A 27,933-nucleotide genomic window follows, 5' to 3' on the forward strand; every position below is an offset into this window, starting at 1 on the left:
AAAAGAAAACCTGGAAGCTGTCCTCAAATATTTAAGGAAAAATTATATAGAAGGCCCTGAGAGTAGAACTAGAACTAAGAGTAGAAGCTACAAGAAGAGTGGCTTCTACAGACCACAAGAAAGAGAATGGCGAGGAAGAGGTGGCTTTTCCTGCCACGGAGGTACATGCAAAAGCAGGAAGACCATTTCAGAGGAGCTGCTGGTGCAGTGGTTCAGGCACTGATGGGCAGCAGTACTAGATGACGACCGAGAGCCCATCCAACCCTGAGAATCTGTGAAATAACAAGACACCACAGCCCTGGAATCAATCGATACCAAGAAATCTACACTAAAGAGAGAACCATATAAGTCAAATAAGACTTATTTTTAAAGAATTAATTTTAAATGGCAAACTGGATAGCTATTTTTAGACACTCACTCTAAGACAGCCAGAAAGCCTATGGAACTTTCTCTGAGTTGAGCCCTCCTGTACTGGATGATATTCCCATGACTGTTTTAGAGGGAGGTGGTGGTACTGGTGGGATGTGCTGTACCTGAATGCAGGGGTGCTGGCCTCCAGCACCCCCACCCTCTCCTATCAGCAGGAATCTTGACTCTGTGACTTCTCTTCTATTTATCTGAGTTGCCCCACCTAAAAAACAAATGAGACTCCCTTACTTTTAGCATGTGAGCTTAGAGTCTTTTGGCTCTAAAATCTGATTCTTTTGAGAAATCAAACATGGCACATATGGCTAATAATGTGCAAGCTTGGAGGAATTAGAAACAGGTTGATTTTTAAGTCTTTGTGTAAATACAAGACACTATTATATTGTGGTGACAGGTACTAATATGTGATACTTTTGAAATAAATGTTCTTGAACTTTTTGGTTAATCTTAGATAATGAAATTATAGGAGATGATACCACAATTAACAGTTTGTGAATCAAATTAAAAATGAAAAATATTCTTGCTTTGGAAAAGTTTTTAACCATTAAGATGAGACTATGTCGTCACGCACCATTTCTCAAAATGTGCTGTGGGGAAAGGAACATTGGTTGATGTTAACAGGTACAATGACAGGCCAAGGTGGAGGGAGTAGTGAGGGGGGAGGATAATCAGCAAATAATGCTTGTTTAAACAAAGTTAAACAGGTTTCTTTCCTTTAGGACTTTGCCAAGCACTTAATATTTTAATGTATGCTGTGACTTACAAGAAGGGCAGAGAATTCACTGGCATTCCCAAACTCATTTTACCATGGAACTCTTTTTTTCCCCAGAGCCTTCTAGCTATACTAAGGTTTCAGAGAATATGCTTTGGAAAACATGAAATTACCATGTATGTAAGTTAAAAATGGTTGAATTTGGGCAGTTTCCTATGATCCACCTGTTACATAGTGCTGGTAAGATGCATGTGACAACAGTGTGTGTGTCTGATTTCTCCCGCTCACTAGTGTAAAGCTGCATGTAGGGACTGTGTTTTATGTATTGTATCTCTGTATTCACTCATGGTGCTCAGCACAATGTCTGAGATGTAGCAGATGCTCAAAAAATACTTGTGAAAGAATTGAATGGGTTCCACCAAGCAGGCGTATAAAGCCAAGACTGAAATGATCCCTCAAAATGGTTTAAGGTAGAACATGGGTTCTCCAAGAAGAAACAGAATGGCAGAGGACAGAGAGCACGTATCCTCTACTGAGGACAAAATGAAAAAAAAAAAAAAAACCCACAAAAACCAAAAAACAAAAACAGCTGCCCCTGTGGCATGAGCGATTCAGTTCAAAGAGAATCCCATGAAACCAGAAGCTGATTTCTAACGGAGAAGCTGGTGAAGGTCATTAGCAGCTCTGTGTTGCCCCTATTACCTCTGAGCCTCTAGTCTGGTGGTGGATCTTGTGGTGGCTCCTGAGGGCTCATCCTCCTCCTCTTCTTCCTCTTCCTCATCAGACTCTTGGTCTTTCTTGTCCTCTGTTGCTTCGGAAACTGATTTCTGGCGTTTTCTTTCTGGCTCTGAGGATTCTATTTAAATAGAAGGGTAACACCTGGATTATACAATTCCCAAAGACACTTCCAAAGGAGAGAGTCATGGAGTTTAAAACTTAGGATATTAGGGACTTGGAGGCAGAAGAAGTGGTTTTCCACTTCCTTTTTGTTTCAGCACTTGCAATTCACAACTGTTTAACTTAATCTCAAACACATTTGGTACAGTTTACTTATGCAGTTCACAGCCAGCATTCATAAAAAATTGACATGTGCTGAGAAAAGCATCTGGGATGTACCATTTCTGACAAGGGATTAGAGCTATTTCACACATATTTATGTAATATTAATACTAGCTGTACCCCACGGGATTTTTCCTCATCCAAAGAAAAACCCTTAAAAAGGTGATTTTGAAATAGTAAGACTCACCAGCATCATCTGATAGAGTGAGTGAACGTTTGGGCTTTCTTCCTCGCCGCCGCACACTTGCCGCTGTTTTTTCTTCACCATCATCCTAGAAGCAATAAAATTAAAGTCAAAAGGGTAGTCAATTGAGCATTTATTAAGTTTATTTCTAAAGGACATATATTTAATAAGAAATTAACACTTACATTGCTTATACTTCTTTCTTGTAGGTTAGCTGTTTCTTTATTGGACTCATCTTTAAGAAAAGGGAAATTTTTGCATTAACACTTTATTACCACAAAATTAAATTTCGACAGTCAGTATGGCTTGTTATCTGTCAATGTACCAGTGTTAATTAATACATTGTTATTCAATTTATCATTGTTTTCTATCAATCAAGCAAACAATCAGAATACCTAGCAGAGAGCACATCAAAATGCAAGTCAGGAAACCAAAGTTCTCATTTCAGATCTGCAAAAAATAAGCTTTGTCAGCTGGGCAAATTATTTAAACTCCCTGAGCCTCGGTTTTTTCATCTGTAAGACAATGAGTTGGTTAGACCACCTTTACGGTCTCTTTCAACTCAAATACTCTGAACCCAGAAAGGGGCATGCAGGGAGCCCCCAAGATGCACCAGTATCTCCAGCTAGGATGATATACTTCTTTTAAATCTCAGTGCAGCTCTCTAAGTATTACAATCCCAATCTATAGTTTGGAAAAATCAGGCTTGAGTAAACTTAACTTTGTAGTTTGTTTAGAGTCCTGTAAATAGTAAGTAAAGTGACAGTTGGAATTCTTTTGACTCCAAATACTTAAATCATAGTATTAAAAAAATACACATTATAAGCTTGTTTGTAAGTCATGTTTGCCTATTCTTTTTTAGTATTTGCTTTCTGTAGATGTTATAATTTTCTGAGAATGTATCTTGGTAAGAAAAATGAAGATTACTTCAATGTACTATTTGAAGCTAAAATTATGGAGATGCTTGTTACACACCCCTAAACTCAAATGTCCTTACTAATAATAAACACTGTAGTTGTTACCCTTTTCTGCAAATTCAATATATTAATGAAGATGGAAAAGTTAACCAAACAAAAAGGCCAACAAATAAACCTGTCTTAAGTTGGTCACCTTACCCAGATTCAGAAAACTACTGTCAAGTAACAATCCCCAAACATAATAACATAGCTTAAACTGGAGTCTTTATAGGGCACTCTAGTTACAAAGATTTCTTCTTGTATGGATTTAAAATAAAGTTATGAATAAAAACTGCTTAAAAACGAAACATTAGCAGAATCTCCCCTCTTTTAAAAAACAAACAAACCAAGAGGCAAGAAATTTGCCAAGAGACAAGAAAAACTGAAGTATGACCACAAGATCAAACATAACTAAATGTGGAAAAAATTGCTTTATCTTGTTCATCAGAATATGTGCTTTCCTAAAAGAAACAATCAACGGAGTGAAAAGACAACCTACAGAGTGGGAGAAAATTTTTGCTATCTATGCATCCGACAAGGGACTAATATCCAGAATATAAGTAGAACTCAAGCAATTATACAGTAAAAAAAATGAATGACCCAATTAAAAAATAGGCAAAGGAGCTGAATAGACATTTTTCAAAGGAAGACATACGAATGGCCAACGGATACATGAAAAAATGCTCAACATCACTAGTCATCAGGGAAATGCAAATTAAAACCACAGTGAGATACCACCTCACTCCAGTTAGACTGACTATAATCAAAAAGATGGTGAATAACAAATGCTGGTGAGGGTGTGGAGGGAAGGGAACACTCCTACACTGTTGGTGGGACTGTAAATTAGTACAACCACTTTGGAAAACAACATGGAGGTTTCTCAAACAACTACAGATAGATCTTCCATATGATCCAGCAATCCCTTTTCTGGGTATATATCCAGAGGAACGGAAATCATCATGTTGAAGAGACACCTGCACTCCCATGTTTATCGCAGCTTTGTTTACAATAGCCAAGATAAGGAACCTACTTAAATGTCCATCAATGGATGATTGGATAAGGAAACTATGGTATATACACTATGGAATACTACTCTGCCATAAAAAGAATGAAATACTCCCATTTGCAACAACATGGATGAACCTGGAGAAACTTATGTTGAGTGAAACAAGCAAAGCAAAGAGGGATAAATACCACATGTGCTCACTCATATGTGGGAGCTAAGAGAGAAAGGAAGGAAGGAAAGAAAGACCACAGTAGTGCCGTGGTCTAACAGAGGGAGGCAACATTCCTAGGGCTACAAACTGGGAAGGAGGTTGGGGGATAATTGGGAGGGGACAAAGGGCACAAAAGTAATTTCTGGTAATGGGTATGCCCCCAGTATCAATCTGGCCCTCACATCATGGGCAGGAGAGGGGACAATTAGCTTTGTATCTCATGAATATTCTTAATAAATAAATAAAATTAAAAAAAAAAAAAAGAATATGTGCTTTCCTGATTTGACCATGCTATTTATTTGAGACAAAATAGCTGTCACATTCATCTTTTTTGCATACATCAAGCCTCTAAAGCCCACTATTCGCTCTTGTTATTTCTATGTAAAACATTTTAAACCTTGAAACTAATATATTGTAAAAAATCTAGAACATTTTTTACATATTGTGAAAAATCTACAAAATGCAAGCAGCCTTAACAAATAATATGGAATGCTCTCTTCATATCACCACACAGAGCTAATCATTATCATCTTGGAATATTTTTTTTTCCTTGGAATGAGGAGAAAATTGCGGTCATGTGCCATATAATGACATTTTGGCATATGACAAACTGCATATAAGACAGGTGTTGCAGCAATATGCGAGACCATCTAGGTTTGTTTACACACACTCTATGATGTTTGCACATTTATCAGAACGTACCCCCGTCATTAAGGGACGCATGACTGCACTCAAAACAATTTCATCTCTTGAGTCCTGGGCTTTGTAAGCTGCACAGTGCTTTCAAAATTATTATTCCTCTGAGAACAACAGGCTCTTAAGCTGAATTTCTGCATTCCCGAGAACAGTGTCCAATCCCTGGGCTCATCTATTTCTTCCCTAAACATATCTGGCAAATTATGGCATGGACACTGCAGTGCATTATTTCCATGAATAGAATGCCTTTGTTATTTGGCTTTTTGTTGCTTTTACCTGCCTCTATGAAGGCTTCCCATGCTTCTTAAACTGCGAATGGATTAGATCACAGAAAAAGCCAATAGGAATAGTATCTTATAGGACAACAGTTTTTATCGAGGAGGCCACCCACTTCAATGAGAAACAGAATGAAAGTATAAAACCTTCCCCAACAGCCAGCATCCCCTACCCCTTCCTGAGATCATACATAGAGGAATGCTGTATGTACCTGTTTGTATCACTTTTAGTTTGCTGCTGGGTGGAGATTGTTCTGCCTAAGTTTAAACAAACAAACAAAAAGATTAAAATCAGCAGTTTATCATCATCACATAGAAAAGCAACAAATAATGTAAAAGGCTTAGGACCTCCATTTATTACACAGGCAGAATGTTTGGGACCTATTTTCTGCAGATGATTAAGTATACCTAGCAAACATGGATGCCTACGCTTCTGAACACATGGTCTTTCCAGGAAGCCTCTTCCCCAGCTTCCCCCTTGCAACGCTGTGACGCTGGAGGATGAGCACAGGAGGCGAGGCAGCTCAGCCACTACAGTTAATGCTCCCCAACATTCGCAAACCACTTTACGTGTCAGTAAGTAGATTCATGTGTGGTTTGTTACCTCATAATAACTCTACAAGTTCTGCAGGTATCATGATACTACTTTATGTCCAAGGAAACTGAGTCTCCAGAGGGTCACATGACTGGCCCCGACACACAGGTCTGGGAGTAAGTGGCAAAGCTGAGGCTTGAATCCTATGTGCTTTTGTTAGGTCAGTGGACATATGTTTTTCTTCTTTATAATGCTGTTATTGAAATGCATGCAAAAATGATTATATTGGGTATATACTTCAGAGTCAAAGATAATGTTTAAAAAGATGAAGCATCACTGAGGATTTTCCTGCACCAAAATCAGTGTACACTGTAGTACAAAAAGAATTCCACAGAAAGTAGTAAGATGACAAGACACTCAGAGGTCTCCATAAAGAAGCCACTATCTCAAAATTACGAAAATAGCTAATTTCTATATTTTAACCAAGGGTGACCAGAAGAAGGTAAATCCCTGGATAATTTTTACATAAACTCATCACTGAAGATGGACTAAGACTAAAGAACACTAAAATAATTGTTTATATGAAAATATTACTAATCAAAATATCATTTGAATGGTTATTCAAAGTATTTTAAAGCTTTTCAAGTACTTAAAAAAATAAAGCAGTTCAAAATAGTAGATATTGCAGTATACCCTTTCCAGGTCATGAGCAAAAATACTGAATTCTCATCTTTTGTAGTTACTTACAGTGACAATGCCAGTATCTGTTTTGGAGTCTTCTTCTAAAAAAAAAAAAAACTCACTTAGAAAATCATTTTGAAGATGTCCTGTGTGTGAACTGAAAACACACCAAATACGTACTCGTTTTTAAAGCTGTTTCTACAGGGTATTTACGAGGTCTTCCTCTTTTCCTTTTAATAATTATCGGCTGATCTTCCTAAGAGGGAAATGAAAAAACACCAGCAATAAAAGAGTAATTGTATAGTCTATTATACAAATAGTTTGTTTTCTCAAAATGAGATTTAGAGTTCCCTCCCAAAAGGGTTCAAATCCCAGCTTTGTCACTTAAAAAATATGTGCCTTTAGGCTTAATGTTTTATTTCTCTCACCACTGTTCTCTAACCTGATAAATACTGGTAACTGTCATATGAATTCATAGTCATGAGGATTATAAGACAATGAGGTAATGGAAGTAAGTGTTACTTTTTTTGTATGTCCATTTAAATTGGGATTTAGTCCCAGTTACTTGTGATCAAATGTTATCCCTTATAAAAAATGAGTCCACTAAATTTCTCATACAGAAGTATGAGAAAACAAAAAGAACCATTAAAAAACTGGCAAACTTGGCAATGGTTATCTAGAATATCTGGCTGGTGTACAGGTCATGTTCCTTGATTTATGGGGCTCTGTCTCAGGCCACTGAGGTTCTGCCCCATGGGGTCCCTGCAAATCCAAACGGGCCCAGAGAGGGCAGGGCAGGATGGTCTGTCTGCTCCTGCAGCCTCCCAGAATCCACGACCTTGCCTCATAAAACTGGGACCCCTTGGGCACTCCCCACCTGTGTGCCTTCTGCACACCTTGCTGCTGTTGCCCCCATTTCATCCTGGCAAGACACCACAGCTCAGGTGGCCTCCTGTTCACTGCACTGTCCTGGTGTCTGCCCTGGCAGTGCTAAGCTGCCAGGCTAGGCACCTAACATTGCTATGATGTAGAGCTTTGGGCTGATCCTATCTGGCCGTGACATAAGTAGGTCTCATATAAATGTTTTGATGAAACGAAGATGAAGAGAAGAAAATTAATCATAATGACACTGATAAAATACAGTGTCTATAATGGTATTCCACTGCACTAAAAAAAGAAAAGAACTCCTTCAAAAGTACTTAAGAAATACTTTAGCTAACAGTATTTAACACATCTAATTTGGTTTTAGTACTTAAATAATTGGGAACAAATAAATATGAAAAACATTTCTTACTTCCTGAGATTTTATGCTGTCTTCTTCGTTCTGCTCTGTCTTTTCACCAGGAGTTTCACTGCTGCTATATTCATCTGTGGAAAAGGCAGAGCTCAGTTCACTGCTGGCAACCATGGTCAGCCTTCACCAAGATTTCTCACCCAGGTGACCTGCACAGTCGCAGCCACACATGTACACACACTGCATGTTCATGTCTCCACCATCAATATTAATAAGCCTGAGTTTGGTGAACTGATAAATAGCACACTTTGGGTAGCATGGGATCCAAATTAAAAATGAGTCCCAAGCCCTATTAATATTAAGCACCAGGTACTGTATTATACAGAGAAAGCAAGTGAGCACAGCAGAAGTTGGAGCTGGGGAGGCACGGAGAGGGTACCCTGGCTGCACAGAAGGCCCAGCCTCTCGGTCGATCACCTTACTCACCCTTTTCTTCCACGGCCCTTGAAGCTGTGCTGTTTGCCTTAGAACTTGTTTTAGGTAATTCTTCCAAATCTCCAGAGTTCTCTTCCTACAGAGAAATTGAACAAGACAAGTTTCTTTTTCAAACCTAACCCTACCTCCATTTGCCCTCCCTAAAGTTTTCCCTTCTATTTTAGAAACAAATTTCCTAGCTATCTTTTGGAATAGTTTGTTGGAAAATGTTTTTAAGAAGTAACAATTATTGGTGCTACTGAGACTATAAAAAGCAATACAAATTTTGAAGACAGAAAGCATGAGAAAAGGTTCAACTGTAAAGTAGAAAGGCATTTTTTTTTTCTTGCAAAATGGAAATTGCCTTTCTTCTCCCTCATCCTGGACTTTGTGTTTTTGAGAGAAACTCCAAAGGAAGAACTGATAGGAACTGGCTACAGATTTTTTCCTTTTGGGGAAAGAGATAGATTAGAAACTGCCAAAGAGAATTTCTGGGTATCCAGCTGGGCTGATTTAAAGCAGTGATGTCTCAATGGCTAAATTATTTACCCTTGGTTGCAAAAAAGTTATGAGCAAAGAATACCAAAATGTTTATAGTATAATACTAATAGTATGTAAACAAAAATAGATAAAATAGAATGAGATATAAAAAATTAAAGTTTTAATTTACTTCTTTGATGGCCCATTATAAATAATTGTAAATCTCCATTTTTATTATTTTAAATTTTACTTATTTCTGAATAGAAATATATTCTCCTGGTTCAAAATTCAAAAGGGTTTATAATGCCATGCCTCCACCTCCCACTTCCCCTCTAATACTAGAGCCTCAGAAATGAAAGAACATGCAAGAGGTATTGGGAAATCTGGGCCTAGATAAAAAGAGAGGGCAGAGACAGAAACACAAATCTGTGAGTGCTTCCCTGAGTCATAAGGTAAAAGTAAGACCACAGTAAAAAAGGCAATGAGTAAAACCAATCCTTGAACTAATTATATTTTAGGGGCAAGAGATAAACTGGAGAGAAGGTATAGAGTATTAACATTTTAAAGTAATACGGGTCAATATTTTGGTGCAAGTATATCTGTGATAAAGCATATCACACTTTGGAAGAAAGCATCTAGAAACTTCAAGAAGTCAATAATACCACTGAACAAAAACCTAAATAATGATTCCATCTGAACTGTGATATTAATACAATCTTGTCATTTAAGAATAATAAACTGCAACATTTGTTTTTTTAGGGGGAGACTAAAAAATATACACCTTTTATAAAAGGGACACTAAAATGAAAAAAATATTATAATAAATATTTATAGTGATGTAATTAGGTTACTCTCAAATAAAAAATTAATATGTGGAAAAAATACCTTTGTGTCTTGTGGCTCAGTTTCAGAACACTGCCTCTGTGCTGTTTCTATTCTGGAATCCAGGACATCTGGGTTATCATCTGTATATCAGTTTGGACAGAATCACAAAGGAATAAAAGCTAAATGAAAAATGAAATGCATAGTTCTATTTTAAGACAGTTTGAGATATTCTTAGGCTTGTGATACAGTGAAGCCAAAAGTAATTCTAAATGTATTTATAATGTCATGTGATTTGAGCACTGAACATTAGCCCTGACAAAGACAAAAAAATAAAACATAAAATAAAAAAAATATCCCCAAATGTTCACATGAAACCAACAAATTAGCAATTACTATGGAAAGGGCTTAGTGCATAACAGAGTTCCCAGAGATATTTTAACTTCAAAGTTACTACCTAAGAGGTATAGCTTAGTGATTGAGACCATGGGCTTTGGAATCAATTTATTTGGTGAAGATAAAGTCATAATCTCTCAAAACCTTAATTTCTTTACTTATAAAATGGTAACAATACTTAACTCACAGGGTAATTGTGAAGATTAAATGGGTATGTATATAAAATACCATGGATAGTATCTAAATATAGTATGAACTCAGTATTTATTGAATTTCTACTTTGTGTTAGGTATTAAAGTATAAAGGTTCCTGCACTGTCCAATATGATAGTCACCAGCCATATGTGGCCACTGAAATTTAAAATAATTAAAATTAAACACAATGAAAAATTCAGTCTTTCATTCACACTGACCACATTTGGCCACATGTGGCTAGTAGCTATTGTTCTGACAAAATAAATATACAACATTTCCATGACTGCAGAAAGTTCTATTGGATGGCAAGATTACAAACCATGAGAAAATAAACAGTAAGAAGCACAGAAGGAGAATTCTATGCACCTTGACAAATGTGCTTCACTAGCTCTGCAGGGCATCTGCTTATGGCATAAAACACGGAACTCAGTGGCACCTGGCTGGGTCACAGGCCCATGTCCCTCACAGATGGAGCCTGTGTTTGTATGAATTACAGGGGTTGGGTCTTCTGCAGGAAACAGTCTAGTTTCTAGATCGAGGTCCAGGACTCTGGAGGTGTCAAACCAGTCTGGAAACAAATTAGCCTTAAGAGTTGTGGAGTAAATAGTTACTATCTTCAGGAATTCATTATGTTATTGTCCCACTCCTTTGGATATGAAAATAATGATTTTCAAAGATGTCTAAACAGGAACATAATATTCTAAATACCCAGTTCATCCTCTGAAGAATGGTAATGCTTCTTTCTTTTTCTTTTAGGCATATGCCTCTCTTCTTCTTCAACCTGGAATTAAGAATGAATATATTAAAGGTAATCGAATCTGGATTCAAATCAGCTAAAATGGGGGAAGATTATACTACTAAGATTATACTACCTTCTAGCCTTTGGAATAAATTGATATATAAATTTTAAAAAAAAATCTAGAATAACACTTTTGACATTTAGACTTGGATTAGATTAACTTTGCAAGCTTGAGTCTTTTTTTAGATTTGAATGTAAATCCATACAAAACATCCAAATCTGTTCCTGGCTATAAACTATATCTCAACATTTCTAAAACACACGTTTTAAATTTTTTTTTTTCCATTTTACCATCTCTGAAGTCAAGCTATGTCTTACAATGTGTGCATGTCATAATTTAATTGGTAGTGTTTTTCTACTCTTAGAGGCCCATTAAAAATGGGCTTGTTATAGTTGATCAAAGGTAGGACATGAAAAAACACTTTGATTGTATAACATGGACACTTCCAATAATCCTAGGGTCTGCCAAATTACTCAAACATTATAAGAACATAAAAAGGTAAAAGTGATATGCAGAACTCTTAATACATCTGTTCAATATTTAATTTATACAAAGAAGTAACGCCTTTCTAAAGTCTTTTTTTGTGCACAAGTGAAAATACTATGTATAAAACATAAAATGCTTGTATTTATAATGAAATCTCACCTCTTTAGGATTTACTCCAACACTGTGACCTCCTTTGGCTTCTGTGTTCTCTTTTCTATCATTGGACATCTCTGAGTAGTAAATACAAAAAAGGAAAATAATCTTAAATAGTTTTTCATTTCAATACTTAATTTTAAACGTGGAGGGGATGAAGAAAACTGAATTGGTAATTTTATTGAATACTAATTATTATATACAAGGCACTGCAGCAGATAGTTCATAAATTATTTTTGATGAGATCCTCCTAACAAAGCTGTCAGGTAAGTTTCATGTTTTCCATTTGTAGATGTGATAAGTGGGGTTCAAGGAGGGAAGTAGCATGTCCTGGGTCACAACACTGGACTTTAGATAGCAGACATCAAGGCCTTTCACACCCAGCACATGTAGCAACACAGCATTAAGAAGTGTCCAAGGAAAACAATGAAATATTATATCATAGTTCCCGTGAGAGCTTGTTGTTTATAGGACCCTGGCACCTCCTCTCTCTCTCTCTCTCTCTCTCTCTCTTGCTTCCTCTCACCATGTGATCTGCTTGTACCCGCCAGCTGCCTGCCACTTTCTGCCATGAGTAGAAGCAGCCTGAGGCCCGTGCCAGATGCAGCTGTCCCAGAATAGTAAGCCAAATAAACCTCTTTTCTTTATAAATCACCCAGTCTCACGTATTTCTGTTACAGCAACACAAAACGGACTAAAACAATAGTCATGAGATTAGGAAACATTCATTAGTCTAACAATGTTAAATATAGGAGATGGCATGGAGTGACAACTAGTATAGCACCTGGGGACAATGTGGCACATTCAGTTGAAGAGGTGCTTTCACTTAGCAACTCCACACTTAGACATTCAGGTACACTATACATGCACCGGGAAACAGGTACAAGAGCCTACATAGTAGCTCTTGATAATTGGGAGAAGTTGCAAAAGACCTAAATGTCCATCAACAAAAGAAGCAAACAATTATAACTGTGGCATAATCATACAATAAAATATTAAATCGCAATTAACATATTGCTGAATAAGCAAATAAGGTGGAGATGGTTTATATAATACAATTTATCAAAAGTAGGAAACATACACTACATACTGTTTGTGGAATAACAGGAAAAGAGATTGGGATTGGGAAGGAGTAAATGAGAATTCAATATATTTGTAACATTTTTTAAAAGATATATGAAGCAATATACTAAACTTCAAGACATGGAAAAACTAGGTGGTGGGTACACGGGTGCTCATATAGCTATCGCTGCTTCACTCTTGTTTGAAACGTAGTGCAATACGTTAGAGCAACTAGGGAGGAAGAGAGCCTCCCTCTCTCCCGATTCTTAGAATAGTAGGAACCAACAAAGTGCTACATTCTGTCTGAGAAATAGCCGTCTGAAGTTGGTAGCCTGCACAGGCTGTGTGGCTGCCAGACCTAACCCCTAGGAGAAGACCTGCATGAATGTGACAGCCCTGACCTGCTACCTTACTGAGACGGCCTGCCAGAAGTCAATACATGTTACACATCACCAGGTACTACACATTTTGTATTCACATTAGCTGAGTCTGCTGTGAGGTGACTGGCAAAGTTCTGGTAGCTATTTAAAGCATGGTACCACTTATAAGCTGCATGGCCTTGAACAAGTCACCAGACCTCTCTAAGCCTCAGTTACCTCAACTATAAATGTGATGCTGTTAACATTCACTTTACTGGATTATATGAATTAAATAAGGGAAAATTTGTGAAGTAATCAGCACAGGGCTTGGCACACAGAAGGCACTCAACAAATGGTAGTTATAATTAATATTAAAATTACTACTATGAATTCATTAACTTACCTCCTTCGTTATAAAATTTGCTATGAGTTTCTTCATTTGTTCTTGAGGTTGAATTTTCAACCTAAATATACAATATAAAAGGTTATTTACGGATAGTCTCACAAAAAAGCTTAAAGGCAGAAAAAAAAAAGAGAGCGAGAGAGAAGGTAGTTCACATAAACTGGCTGTCTGTGCAAATGCCAAAAAGAACTAGAGTACATGCTCTTTTTAATTTTACCCAGAAGCTCAGGAGCATACAGCATCTTCCTTTTGAAAAAAATCTCAGGTTTAACAAATTATCAACCCACTGTGTTTATTTTCCTTGTCTTTAAGATGGTGATGGTGAAAGAGTAAGAAATAAGGGAGAGAAAAATTTTCTGAATTCAATGAGTTCCCTTCCCATCCAAAGATCCATCATGATTTTATTTAAAAACTCAAGGATTCTGTCATAAGATTTCCTGTTTGAGAAATCTTGTCAATCCTACTTTTTTTCTTCTTAACTGAGTGGAAAGTCTCAGAATATTCTACAGTATCTGTAGTCCTAGCTACAGAATTGTGTGCATATTTGGAAAGGATGGTTGTGCTTGGCTGGGGAAAAGGCAACTGTTGGAGGCTTTAGGGAAATGAGGTAAAATGGAGCACATACTGGCTGGTTCTGTAGGTTTCAGCCACATTTAGAATCTTTTTAACTACTGTAGAGCAAATATGAACCTCACCAAGTGAGGCTTTTCTCCTCCTTATTCAGCAGATGGTATATGAGTTTCTAGCTACACAACAGGGTCTTTTGATGAGATGAGGTAAGCACTCTAATCCCACAGTTGCCTTAATAGTGTCCCCATTCCTCAAGGGGCACTGAAAAGAATGTGGTCATTTGTGATTTGCAAAATTTTACAAAATGTCCATTCCTGATATGATGTAATATTTCTCTATATATACATTAAGTCAAAAAATCAAAAACAATGCTCTTTCAAGCACAAAAGGGATTATGAGAGAGACATCTGGGAAAAAATATGTATATATCTTCAGAAAAGCTTTGTAAAAACATAAAGTAAACTTTAATTCTCAAATGAAAATCTATTTTGTCTACAGCACCAGGGTGATTTAAGATATCACAATCCAATTTTCAAATCCCATTATAATAATAAAGAATAGAAAGTTCAGAGTTCATCAGTGGATATAGGTGAATATGGAAGAAAGCAAGTAAAAGCTGCTGTTAGTATGCTGAACTTGAGCGGACATCATGCTACCAGGCAGGCTCCTGTCTCCTAAAGAGAAATGCACAGACAGTGCCTCTACTGGATTTTGCCTCCCCTATGGTGCTCAGAAAAACAAAATAAAAAAACCCAGCGACAATAATATCAAATGTGTTACAAGACTTACATTTAGTGATTCCTTCACCAACAAAGGCTGTAGTTCAGCTGTTCAAAACAAAACGAGATATAAGGGAACTGAAAGTTGTTTCTGAACTCCAGAGAAACAAATTTAAAGATTCTCAGAATAGTTACATAGGACTATGTTGGTAGGTGGCTTAGTCGACTTTGTGAATTATAAAATTCTTACCAGTTATTTTTTGTAATTTGTGTTCTGTCATTCTATCAGAAAAACAATAGAAATTTAAGTTGCCTGCATTTTTACAAGAATGGCAAGGGTCCATTAAATCACTATAGTGACTTAACTATGTTGGTGATCTGAAGCTTAGAAATAAGGTGGAAGACCTTAATGTAATTGTTAAGCTACAGTACAACACTGGTTCATTTAAAAATAATGCCATCACATGAAAAGTTAGATCCTATCTCCTCAAACAGCAATGGACTGTTTATAATCTTTGGAAAGTTGAAGTACAAGGTCTACTGTTTCTACTCAACAATGACAGAACACACATTTTTCTTTTAAACAACTTCCTTTTACGTAAGTAGATCTCTTATTGAACTGTACCTAAACACAGCAAAGCAATCTGAAATATAACTGTGGGAACAAAGGACTTCAGAATCCAAAACTGTTACCTTCTTGACAGTTAACAAATGAGATATTAGTTATCTGTACTATGAAACCCCCATAAACATTTCTAATAATGTATCTGTCCAAGTTTTGAATAGATAGTCATCTTCGAGAATTTAACATGTCAGCATGGATGAGTTACCAAGTCTTGGTGTGGTCTCCCAGGAACGGCTGATACTTCCGCTTATGAGGCTACTGAGGCCCTTTCAGAAGATTTTGTTTAAGAAGGCCCCTCTCACTGATCATTCCTAGAAAGTCAGGGGTGAGGATTTATATACACTACTCCTCAAATTTGAATGACCACACCCCACTGCTCTTCTCTTTGCCTTGTCCACCTAATGCACACCTTCTCATTCTTCAATATTTGGCTCCAAATAAAGGGAGTGACAAGCGCTTATTGAAATTCAAAACATATATTCTCTAACCCCCCCACCCCCATTCACGTTTTTGGAAATACTTGGGGAAACCCATGTAGTGATATGCATATCTAGTTCATATCACTGAAGTTCATTGCAACTCTACTTATGATAGTAAAAAACTGGAAAACATGTTATGGACTACTATTTAGCTATTAAAACAAAGTAAGTTGATCTGTACACACTGACAATGAAGTATGCCTGCAATATATGGTCAAGTGAAAAAAAGAAAATTACAGAATAATATAAATATTATGATTTCATTTCTGTTTAAAATATGTAATTGTACTGAAGACGGTTACTCATGGGAAGTGAGAAACTTTACTATGCACTTCTATATATCTTACTTTCTATAACTGAAGGAGAGAGAGAAATAGAGATTGATTCAGCTAACACAAGTCTTCCCCAAGGCCCTATCCAGGAAAGCTGACCCCACAGACATGTATGTATTTTTATTACAGAACCTTGTTCATTTGCCATCCATCTCAATGATTGACTGGTTTATTTCTATTAGTCATTTCCATCTCGATTTCCCTAGTAATCACCTGGCTTAATGATGTTTGTCAGGGGAATAATTTAAAGAGCTGAACTGACTGCAGTAGACATTATGGCTGCCCTCCTGGCACCTTCCCCAAGAGCCCAGACTGTGGTCTGGGGCACCATGTAGTTCCAGGAACAGAGCACTTGATTTAATTTAAGTCAACCAGCAAGCTACATTCCTCTGGTCACAGTAATTAGTTTATGGTGAATAAATGTACCTAAGCTGAATCAGAAGTCTCAGGATTTCTGCCAGGAATGATAGGACAAAGCTATTTTTCTAGAGGCCATGAATATGAAAGCAATCCTCTGTGGGAGGACAAGAGAGAAGATAAGAAATTGGTTTTCTACTAGATATTGTCTTTGGGGATATCAGCATGCTCTTGAATGATGCTCTACCTAAATTTTTCAGTTTCACGAGCTAATAAATCATTTTTAAGCAAATATTTCTAGGATTCTCTGATACTTGCAACCAAAATCACCCTGACTCTTCCACCAGACTTGCATGGACATTTCAACATTGCCAAAAAAAAAAAAAAAGAAAGAAAGAAAAAAGAAAACTGGCTTAAATTTGGTCACATAATCTAAAGTTCCTAGTACTTCTTTTCTTAGTTAATGTGTGAACAGAAGAAAACATACAATAATATATCTGAACAGAGTAATAATGTACATAGTAAAAAATGTAATAAAATTAGAGTGCAAACTAGAAATAATACTCCATTGTCACAATATTTCTCACTTCCATTTTCTTAGCCCAGTGGTTCTCAAAGTATGTGAATTATACTGGACCAAAGTATGGTCCAGCACTCCCACCCACAGGAGTTCTTGAGGCCTTCCATTAAAAGATCCACAAGAGCCAAACTAAGTTATATTAATACTAAAATGTTATTTGCCTTACAGACTCATGAACGCACAATGGAGTTTTCTAGAGGCCACATGATGTACCTGAAAAGGCTATTAAAATCCAAACATGTATCTACAATGTTGGATTTTCTTCACGTACTTCAACCAACAAACAGCAACAGACTGAATGTGGAGATAGATTGAGAAACCCACTGTTTTCTATTAAGCCAGACTTGAAAAGATCTGCAAAAATATAAAACAATGTAACTTTTCTCACTAAATTTTGTTGTTTTGGAAAAATCTAGCTATTGTTCATGAAAAAAAGTGTTATTTACGTTAACTTACAGTGAGTTTTATATTGAATAGTAAATTAATATTTACTTTATAACTCTCCCAGTTTTAATTTCTTATTTAGTAGATGTCAACAGATATAATCAATATAACAAAAGTTTTCTGGGGTCCTCAACAATTTTTCAGTGTGAAGTGGTCCTGAGACCCAAAAGTTTGAGAGCTGCTGCCCTAATCCCTTCTGATATCAAAGATCTCCCCTAAAAATCAATGAAGAATGTTGCACAGAGAGACTGAGAAGAGGCTATGCAAGCTGAGAGTAGTTTCACTGCTGTCTGTGGGGCAAAAGCCAGAGGCCAAGGGAATGGTTTAAAGTGGGCATATGGGCTGCAGACTAGCCTTTTCGAAATGAGCTGTGATAGTGCATGGAAGGAGCAAAGGCACAGAGAAACATATTTGGGATACAGCAAACACTTGCTCCAAAACAACTCTGTTTGCCCTTATTATTTGGAGATATCAGATTTGAACAACTACTTTACATAATAAAACTGTTTGACTTTTAATGAGAAAAAGTATATATTAAAAGTGAAATAGTAAAGAATTCTCTCTAACCTATTTTAAAAAGTGTGAGGCAAATTCACATAGCCTGTTGGTGTTTTATTATGAATAGCTATTGATTTTAGACTGCAATGAAAGGTAAAAACACACACAAGGAAAAGACAATGTGAGCAATGGCTAAAAGGAGCTCACCTGTTCCACTTGGCTTTCCCCCACATGGACTTCCTGGTGGTGCTAGAATTTCATGATTTTTCTCTTCCTCTGAAGGCACAAACGTCTAAAAAATCCAAAGCACCATAAAAATAAGTTAACTGATTCTTTTATAATAAGAAGGCAAAACTAACCGCAAGTAAATTAAACAAAAACCCCCAGCATCTTGAAACAATATAAAAGTCTACTTTTAAGTGCACCAAATTTGAAAATGAATACATCAGCCTCTAAAATCAAAACACAGCAAAAAAAAAGAAAAATCAATCCAATCCCATATTTCATCCATCAGTGGCTCTCCCATTGCTTTAAAAAGTAAAACTAATTTAGCACAACACACAAGGCCCTTCCTGATCAGATCCCACTGCTTTGCCAGCTCAAGTCTCACCACAGCTCACCCTAAACCACTGCAGTGCCAGGACACACCATGGGCCCTCCCTTCTCTGGGTCTAATACACACAACTCCCTTTGCCTGGAAGTCTCCTTCTTTTCTTTCTCTTCTGGTAAACTTCTGTTCTGCTTCCACAATTCCACACAAATATCCTTGTGGCAAGCCCTCTCGTCTGTCTGCCCATTGCTCCTGATGGGCAAGTTGTGCTTCCCCTGCATGCATATAACCCCCATGGTAACCACTGTCTTGTCACATGCACTGAGAGGTTGCCAGAAAAGCAGGCTGCACAGGGGGCATGGAAACTAAATTGTGTGAGGCACACAGGCCATGATTAAAAAAGTAGATTTTATTCTAAGTGTTATGGGAAGCCACTGGAAATTTTAAGCAGAGCAATGACAGGACCAAACTTATGTTTTTGAAGACTACCCACAAAGCTGTGTGAATCACAGACTGAAGAAGGGGCAGCAGAAGTCTGATAGGGATGCTATTGAAGTAGTGCGTTAGACTAAGGTGGTAGCTGTAGAAACAGAAATAGATGGATTCCTGTTATATTTGAGAAATGGAACCTGTAAGAATTGGCGATGGCTTAAATGTGGCGTGACATGGAGAACTGAGAGTGACACTTTGGTTTCTGGCTTGAGTAAATGGAATTGATGATGGCACTATTTACTAAGATTATTGAGGTTTTTACCCCACCTGCCTCCCCCAGGATATGGCAATTATAATACTGTCAAAAGTACAATAAGAAAAGGAATTATCTACTGCTTAAATATACATATATGCACACATACCATGAAATGATACTTAACCACTTACAGTAACATAACTGAATTATCAGCCATACCTCAGTTTTCAAGTTGCCTTTTAGTTCCACTCCTGCCAAAACATTCGATGAAGACTCTTCACTGCCTAATGAAATTCAAACCATTACACAAATTTAAGAATTTGATTGCAAAAAATGAGTACATCCTGAATTTAAAGGTAATAGAATGTAATTTGGCATTCCATGCCACCTTCCTTTGCTGGTTTACTTTGCTGTCAGTATAAAACAATAAAAAGGAATACGCTGTATGAAAAGAATCTGGATAAAAGGCAGAGATCATTTACTCATTTTTGGGGAGTGAAACTGTTTCTTGCTTGCACAGTATAATGGCTGGCCAGAGAGAAAGATAAAATGTTGTCTGTGGAGACATCTTATTTCCGAGTATTTTTCTGCAGGGATCTCCATCAAGTTTGTGACTGCAAGAAAATAGTCTAAGTCACTGAGGCATATTCTCAATAAAGAAGGTGATTTATGAACAGATTCACTTTACTTGCTTCATGGAGACACAGCAAAATTGAATATAAAGCTAAAAAACTGTGAGGCGGACAGAAAGAAAATGGAATTTTCTCAGGTAGAGAAAGACTCAATTCTCCTTTGGTCTTGCCTCTTTCTTTTTCTCCCATCCTCCTGCAGCTTGTGGCTTTTCCAGTTTCCCTCACCTGCTAACAATAAGCATCTCAAGAAAAGCCTTCCTTTTTCCAAGACTATGCAGCCTTCTCCTTGTTAAATGCCCTTCTATTTTTGCTCCTCCGGAAGAAAAAGAGGGGAGGGTGGACTAAAAAGCTATAGCAATGACTAAGTCATAAAAACTTCCAGAAAATTCAATATACCCCAAAATAAATTCAGTGGGAAATCTTAAAGGTGCTTATTTCAATTTTGGAACATTTCTTAATGTCTCCTCTTTCTATGTCCCTATAACGAACAGCACTATATCTACTGGCCTCAGCTTCATGAGGCTGCATTAGATGACAGCTACAGACTGTTTCAGTTTAAAAGTCCATGATGCCATTGATTTATAGAGTCAGAGTGGAAAAGAAGTCAACATGCCCTATCCCCTTCAAGTTTAGCCCATGTGCTTTGAGTTTTCATAGCATCCTGTGCTTAAGCACATCCTAAGCATTTGCCACCCTACAGTGTCACTGTCCACTTCTAATATATGGCTGGATTCACAGCTATCTTCCCATCTTGACTATCGTTGCATCCTCAGGGCCTAGTACAGTAGTACTTAGTATAAGTACAGGAAGTTGGATGGTATAATGAATGACTTAGATTATACCTTTGAAAGTTATCTATATCTGAAAGACCGTCACTCTGAAATCTGTCGAAAGGAAACCTGTTTCCCTTCTCTTTCAGATATCTTAAACCAGAAACTAATTCATTTTAACTGTACAACAAACTCAGTTAAAAGAAATAATAATAATGTGCTCCCTTGATTAGAAGTAGCCAGCGGACTGAACTGATGCCTACTGCAAATCATTAATAAATCAGATGAGGGTCAGAATGATGTTTGTTTTTGTACTATTATTCCCATTTTATACAACAGAAAACTGAGGCTCAGAAATTATATATACATATTTTTTCTAAGAGTCACCAAAGTGCCAGGCACATTGTTTAAATTCTCTGTAAAATGAGGTTGATAAAAAAATACTCATTTTCCAAGGTTGTGGTAAGGTATTCTTCATCTTGATTGACAAGAAACCTAAGTCAAAGAGGTCTAGTAACTCGCAACGGTTATACAGATAGCATGCAGCTGCCTTCCCACGCCTCAGCCTCTTGCCTCTTCTCTCCTTGCACATGAGAAATGGTTTTAAACTTTTACACACAACTACCTTTTAGAGAAGATCAACCCTCAAGTTCAATGAACTATTTTGCAACATTATGACACACAAAAAGCTTATATTGATTTATCATTCTGGAAACAAAACAATCTTTTGGAAGATTGTCTTAAATGCACTGTTAAGACAGTCATCTTCGTAAATTAAAATTTGCAATTAGAAACATTCTCACCTATGTCACACAAAATTTCTTCAGAAGAAACAGTGCCCTCGAGGTCTCCTTCTTTGTGGAATAGCTTCCCCATGCCATTACCATCTCCGGTTTTTTCAGTGGATGCTTGATCAGTCCATTTGCTACTCTGACCACTCTTTGTAGTCAAGTCCTGCTTACATCTCACAGCTGACAGAGCTACGTGGTAGGCAGCTGGAAGGACCATTGTGTGGGAAGGAACGCTTGTTGACTCTTGGCCAGTAATACATTTGGTGGTAGTAGTTTCCAAGTTGTCCTCAGGCCCCTGCTGGTCAGAAGGAATCGAGGAATGCTCACCTGCAGCATCTTTGACAGGTGGCATGTGGTCAGCTGTTTCAGCATTGGTATTTACTGCTGCCAAACAGCCAATACTGACAGAGGGGTCCTCAGCCACCTGCCCAGACTTCTGTCCTGGTCCTCTCAGATGGACGGATGAGTTAGCACTTCTCTCCAAGTTCCTTTCTGATGAACAACTTGCTGTGCTACTGCCTGCTGCCATGCCTGCCTCTGGGCTTTGGTCTTCTCTCTGACTGGAGCTCAACAAAACATTCTTCTCTTCTGTACTTATGAGGCGCAGAGTGCCCATTGGTGCTTTGCCAGGGCAGTCTTTGCCATGTCTCTCTCCCTCTTCTGCATACATAGCACTTGGCTGGCATTGCCCCGCAGAGGGCTCGTGGGCTGGTGGCCTGTCATGCACTTCCTTGGTGCCCACTGCCATCAGGGGACTCACTTCTTTGTCTCCTGTAAATGGCTCAGGACAGTTATTCTCAGCAATCAGGCTGGGCATGGGGACCTCGCACTTGCTCACCCTTGCGGCTGACAGGTCATCATTTCCTTCTGGGTTGTTTGCAGTCATCTGATTGTCTTCACGTCTGCTGAGACTGGCAACAACCGGCAGGCACGCTGCCGTGCTGGTGGAGATGACGGCAGCGTCATTCAAGTCTTCCAGTCTTGCAGCAGCAGGCCCATCTTCATACTGGAGGACGGCCCCAATCATGACTGCTTCGCACCCTTCAGAGGTGCTTGTGGAGATCATGGCCGTGTCGCTCATCTCTTCTGCTGGTGTGACCGAGGGATGGACTTCCTCTTGAGGGGCGGCACTGGACACTGGGCCCTCGCAGTCTTCCACGGAGCTTGTTGAGATGACAGCACTCCCGTCTTTCTCTTCCACGACTGCAGTGGAGCGCTCATTTTCACTTCCACCAACCACACCAGAGACAGAGGCCTCACATCCTTCTGCTATGCTGGTGGAAATGAGAGCACACTCATCTTTTTCTTCCTTGCTGGTGGAAGCAAGAGGACTTCCAATTTCTGTGGGTGCACTGGGCATAGGCACCTCGAAGTCGATGGTGCTGACCAAGACCAGACCTTTAGCACTTTCTTCAACAGCTGCAGCTGGCCGCTGACTCTCCACACACTGGGTGGTTGTTGCACTGGAAATAGGCACTTCGAACTCTTCCCCTATGCTTGTGGAGATCATGGTGCACTCATCTTTCTCTTCATTCCTGCTAGCAGTGAGTTGGCTCTCATCCCCTGAAACTGCACTGGGCATGGGGGCCTCAAACTCTTCCACGTTTACTCTGGTGCCTTTCACATCTTCTTCTGTTCTCAGAGCACCCGAATGACCTTCTTCCACATCTATAATTGCGCTTACCTGAGGGGTGTCATCATTTGTTGTACTGGTGGAAATCATCAAGCCTTTGCCTTGACTTTCACCCTCAGCTAAGCTGTTTTGGTGGGCAATATCATCACTGGCTGTACTAGCCATGAGGCCATCACATTCTTCATTTTCTATGGAGGTGATGATGCCCTCGTCCTCCTTCTCACTTGGGGATGTGTGGTCAACTTCACACTCTGGGACTGCACCCGATACAAGAACACAACTGCCCCCTACCAGGCCAGTGGAAATAGTGGTGTCTTCAACTTTTTCTTTCCTAGCAAGCTGACTGTCACTTTGATCAGAAGCTGCACTAGTCATTGGACCCTCACAGCCTTCCAGAACTGGTGCCACTTCACCCTCTCTTGAAACTGCACTGGTCACGCTGCTTTCTACAATTCCTTTGGCACTGGAGCAGATTTCTGTGTCTTTCATTTCCTTCTCTGCACTGCTCATGCTATCCACATTACTTTCATTTGCATTCACGGTGGTGGCTCCAGCCTCAGCTTCCACATGCTCCACCGCAGTTCCGATCTGACTGTCCTCTTCTGCGCTCTCGCAGATCAGTGCCCCTTCACTTTCTTCTCCGGTCCCTGTGCCTCTTCCAGTGCTAGTCACGACGCCCTCCCCTTCATCATCCTCCTCCTTGGCACCTGTGCTGGTTACAATGCCTTCGTCATCACATGGCCCAGCGGCCACCAGTGGTACATGAGTGACTTCTTTGGCGACCATGCTGCCCGTGGCACTCTCTCCATTCTCTTCCGATTCAGAACTCATAGCAAAGCCTTCGCTGCTGTCTTCCGAACCTGTGCAACTGGCCGGCCCCTCTCCATCTTCTTCCGTTATTCCTGTGCTGGTGACTGCACTCTCCCCTTCTGTCCCATCATTCACTGAACCATCTCCTTCTTGGCTGACACTTGTTGCTGGTGGTGCGTCGTTATCTACTAGGACCACATCTGCACCTGTAACTCTGCGCTCTTCCTGGGGCCCCGCCCTGGTTACTGAACAGATAACAAAGTTATTGTTTCTGCCTTCTGCTCCTGTACATGTCACAGTGCCCTCTGTTTCTTTTTTGGGGCCCATTCTTGTCATATTTCCTGGGGACCCATCAACCTCTTCGCTGCTTATGGATCCCACTCTTATTTCTGTCCCAGCGCTTGTAACCGCTCCATCACTTTCAACTTCGCTAATAAAAGTAACAGCTCCTTCAAGTATTTCCGAGTCTCTACTTGAAGAGCCATGACATTTTTCCTCAGAGCCTGCACTGGTGACAGCATCATCCTTTTCCTCTGTCACAACATTATTCCCGTTGGCTTTGGTTTGAATGGCAGGGGCAGCCACTGGGGCTGCTGCTTGCTCTTCAGATTCAGCCACAGCACACTCCCCACTTTCTCCTTCCTTGGTGCTTGTGAGGAAAATTTCACTTTCAGCAAATCCTTCGGTGACAACACCCCCGCCTTCTTCAGCTGCAGCAAAAACAGTGCATTCACTGGCTTCCGCCCCAACACGAAGAGGCTTTTTGCTGAGGCGTGCACCTGTCATGAAGCCTTCGTCTGCCTCGATGCTGGTGCAAGGCAAAGCCACCTCACTCTCTCCTGTTTCTGAAGATGTGGTCGTGGCATCCCCGGCCTTTACTGGGTTTAAGGTGACACCCTTGTCCTTCCCTTTAGTACTGGTGGCAACAGAAGCCTTTTCGGCTCTACCAGACCCAACTGCCACATTCTCAGTCTCTCCATTCCTTTGGCATAAAATGGAGGATGCAGTGTCACCTCCAGCACTGGTATCTACCTCATTGTTCTCGTTCCTTCTTTCAACACCAATTAATATGCTTTTTATTTCTCCTGGACCTCTATCATGCTTAAGTTCGTCAGTTTCAGCATCTTTTTCTGTACTCATGCCTACCACACGATCAAGAGCAATGCCAACCTTCTTGCCATTTTCTACTGTGGCTCCAACTGTCTGCTTTAAACTGGCTTCTGCACTGAAGTCACTCTCTTTCTTGGCAATGTCCATCAAGCCAGCTTCTTTGTTAACATTCTCATTTTCTTCAACCATATCTGTTAACTTGCTACTGAGAGGCGTGTTTACTTTTCCTTGTTTACTGTCCAGTAAAGTGACCTGGTAACCTTCTGGAATGTGTGTTTTGCTGGTGATGCTTGCCTTTCCTGGTGCATCTATTGTGGAAACTTCACCACTTTCTTTGCTGTCACTTGTCCTTGGGACCTCTGATTCTCTAACAGTCAAACTTTGGTTTGGGATGTCAGAGTGATCCACAAGGGAGGTGCTGGCTGTGTCACCTTCCAACACAGTTCTTTTGTCAACTGGAGGAATAGTATCTGAATCATGAGATTCTTTCTGGGGCACAACAGTCACTGAACTTAAGGATGGTGAGGGGTCTAAATCTGTGGAATGTTCAAGAGCAGCATCTCCTGGAACAGCACATTCTTCGGCAGGTTTGGTTGTGCTTTTCAAATCCTTTTGTACCCTATCATTTTCTGATGAGGCACTTGGTAACATTCTATGAGTAGTTTCAGAGTCTACATTCACTTGAGTTCCTCGTTGAATGGGTTCTTTCTCCCCAGGATTTGGTTTGGACACAGCATTTTGGATATGCACTTTCTTGGTCAGGGTGCTTTTATGGTCAGCGTGCTTTTCAGGATTGCTAGTAACTCCTGTTCCACGCCACGATTTACAGGCTGAGGCTCCTGTTTTTGAATCTACTGTGGAAGTTTTTAATTCATCCTTTAAAACTGTGGCAGTAATTTTTTGTTTCATAACATTTTCAGAGTCAACGTCTTGCTGAGAACTATTATTGCTGCTGTCTTGGGTTTTAGATACTTCGAATACATTTTCAGTAGCTGGCTCAGAATCAATTTCCATTGGCTCTTGTTCAGGGATCAATGTGGTATCACCACTTTTTTTTGGTCTCTGAAGGGATGAACTACTTGGAGTACTAGCAGTGTTTGCTACTAATTTTTCTTCTCCTTTGGTCATTTCTTGAGATAAGCTTCCTCTTCGATTTTCACACCACCTTCTACTTAACTTCTTTTCCATGACTAAAGTGTTCTCTCTGGCCTTGTCATGACTATTGTCAACTTCTCTACCCTCCTTGTCATCTGACTTATTTTCTTCCTTCTTTTTCACATCTTTACTACTATGCTTTAAGCTTCTGCTTTTGTGCCCATCAGACAACCTCCTCTCAGGTCTGGAGGAGCTTGAGTCTTTATCGCCCCTGCATTTCTCCCTTGCTAATGGTACCTTAGCTCTGTGACTAGAATCTTTCTGTGTACCGTGTGCTGAAGAAGCAGCACTCTCAGATACAGGTTCCACACCAGTTTCTTCAAAAGGTTTGTCTTCAGTTTTAGACTTCCGCTGTTTTTCTGAGTCATTTTCATCTGGGTTCTTCTCTGGTTTTGAAGTGGCTGCTTGTCTTGTGACACTTTCTTGTAATTCTGTTTCACCAACTTTTAACTGTTTGCTTTGACTTTTTGATTTAGACTTCAGCACAAGTTTCTCTTCTAACAAACTCTTTGTTCTTCGCTTCTCCTTGTGAACAACTTCTTCTGGTTTTAAATTACTATCTAAATTAGTTGAGTCCATGTCACACTTATCTTCTGAATAACTTTCGCTTCTTCTCTGTAACGTGATACCATGTTGCTTGGAACTTAGAGAATCTTTCTGAATTTTAGAATCACTTGATCTTCTTGACTTGTGTTCTGCCTTAGTTTTTTCGGTTGACATGTGCCTCTCTTTTTTGTTGTTTTCTTTACGAACATTCTCATCTGTTTTTATAATATATTCAGAAACTGGCTTTCCATCTTTGCCTAAAATTGATAATTTCCTTTCATTCCTATGTTTACTTTTTCTTTCAGCTTTATCATCTGAGGAAAGCTTTGTTTGTTGACTCTGCCTCTGAGTATTTTCTACTTTTAATCCTTTCTCAGAAGAGTGAAGTTCAGTCTCGTCACCTGTTTTATGCATACTGTCACCTTTATATTTATGTTTTGTAGACAATTTGTCTTCTGACAGAGTTTTTTCTTTTTCAGTCCTCTCCTTGGAAGATTTTACCTCTTTCTTAGGTAGACTTTTCAAATGTGGTGTTTCAGAATCATCTTTCTTTACATGCTTTTCATTTTTAAGTGTGGTCTTCTGTTTCTGGGGTTCTTCTGTGCCAATTTCTGAGCGTTCTACTAGCCTTTTTCCATCTCTTGAGTCAGTCTCTTCCTGTGCCGCTTCCACCACAACAGGGGTAGATGTCCGTCTTTTATGTTCTCTTTCTATTTTGGATTCATTTTTGTTTTCATCAGTAGAATGCAAACACTCTGAGAGTCTCCGGGTAAGTTTACTTGATTCGCTTTTTGCATGAACATGTTTCAGCTCCTTTGAAGAAGACACCTTTTCCTTTTCACAATGCTGTAAGAAAATAAATGTTAAAATATGAGAAATACCAAAATCAATTTTTAGATTCAAATTTAACATTTGGGTGCAATTTAATATGTTGAGTGCTGTCACATATGTTACACACCACTTAATCCTTGTAAGCAGCCTATGGTAGGTATTATTAACCTCATTTAATGCATCAGCAAATCAAAGCTCAGCATGATCCA

At 39.0% G+C, this 27,933-nt stretch overlaps 1 protein-coding gene across 3 annotated transcripts in view; it reads right to left on the reverse strand.

Moving 5' to 3' along the window:
* The window catches only part of BOD1L1 (biorientation of chromosomes in cell division 1 like 1), a 53,233-nt gene that overhangs the window by 4,240 nt on the left and 21,060 nt on the right, over positions 1 to 27,933 (reverse strand). The window contains exons 10-26 of one of the 3 annotated variants that reach the window (XR_010024433.1): positions 21,652 to 27,739; positions 19,666 to 19,730; positions 18,416 to 18,500; positions 14,964 to 15,001; positions 13,605 to 13,665; positions 11,787 to 11,857; positions 11,050 to 11,122; positions 9,815 to 9,894; positions 8,462 to 8,546; positions 8,036 to 8,109; positions 6,922 to 6,997; positions 6,808 to 6,842; positions 5,738 to 5,783; positions 2,567 to 2,616; positions 2,385 to 2,469; positions 1,841 to 1,994; positions 534 to 631 (exon numbers count right to left, since the gene is read on the reverse strand). Coding sequence is in view for 2 of the 3 variants with exons in the window: in XM_063107698.1 (XP_062963768.1) it covers positions 1,841 to 1,994; positions 2,385 to 2,469; positions 2,567 to 2,616; positions 5,738 to 5,783; positions 6,808 to 6,842; positions 6,922 to 6,997; positions 8,036 to 8,109; positions 8,462 to 8,546; positions 9,815 to 9,894; positions 11,050 to 11,122; positions 11,787 to 11,857; positions 13,605 to 13,665; positions 14,964 to 15,001; positions 18,416 to 18,500; positions 19,666 to 19,730; positions 21,652 to 27,739 (7,166 nt within the window). In the remaining variant the exon portion in view is untranslated. The remainder of the gene's footprint in view (positions 1 to 533; positions 632 to 1,840; positions 1,995 to 2,384; positions 2,470 to 2,566; positions 2,617 to 5,737; positions 5,784 to 6,807; positions 6,843 to 6,921; positions 6,998 to 8,035; positions 8,110 to 8,461; positions 8,547 to 9,814; positions 9,895 to 11,049; positions 11,123 to 11,786; positions 11,858 to 13,604; positions 13,666 to 14,963; positions 15,002 to 18,415; positions 18,501 to 19,665; positions 19,731 to 21,651; positions 27,740 to 27,933) is intronic. The other 2 variants (XM_063107698.1, XM_063107699.1) reach the window with 2 other exon arrangements.

The sequence above is a fragment of the Cynocephalus volans genome, chromosome 9, assembly GCF_027409185.1.
Source record: "Cynocephalus volans isolate mCynVol1 chromosome 9, mCynVol1.pri, whole genome shotgun sequence".
NCBI classification, from domain to species: domain Eukaryota; kingdom Metazoa; phylum Chordata; class Mammalia; order Dermoptera; family Cynocephalidae; genus Cynocephalus; species Cynocephalus volans.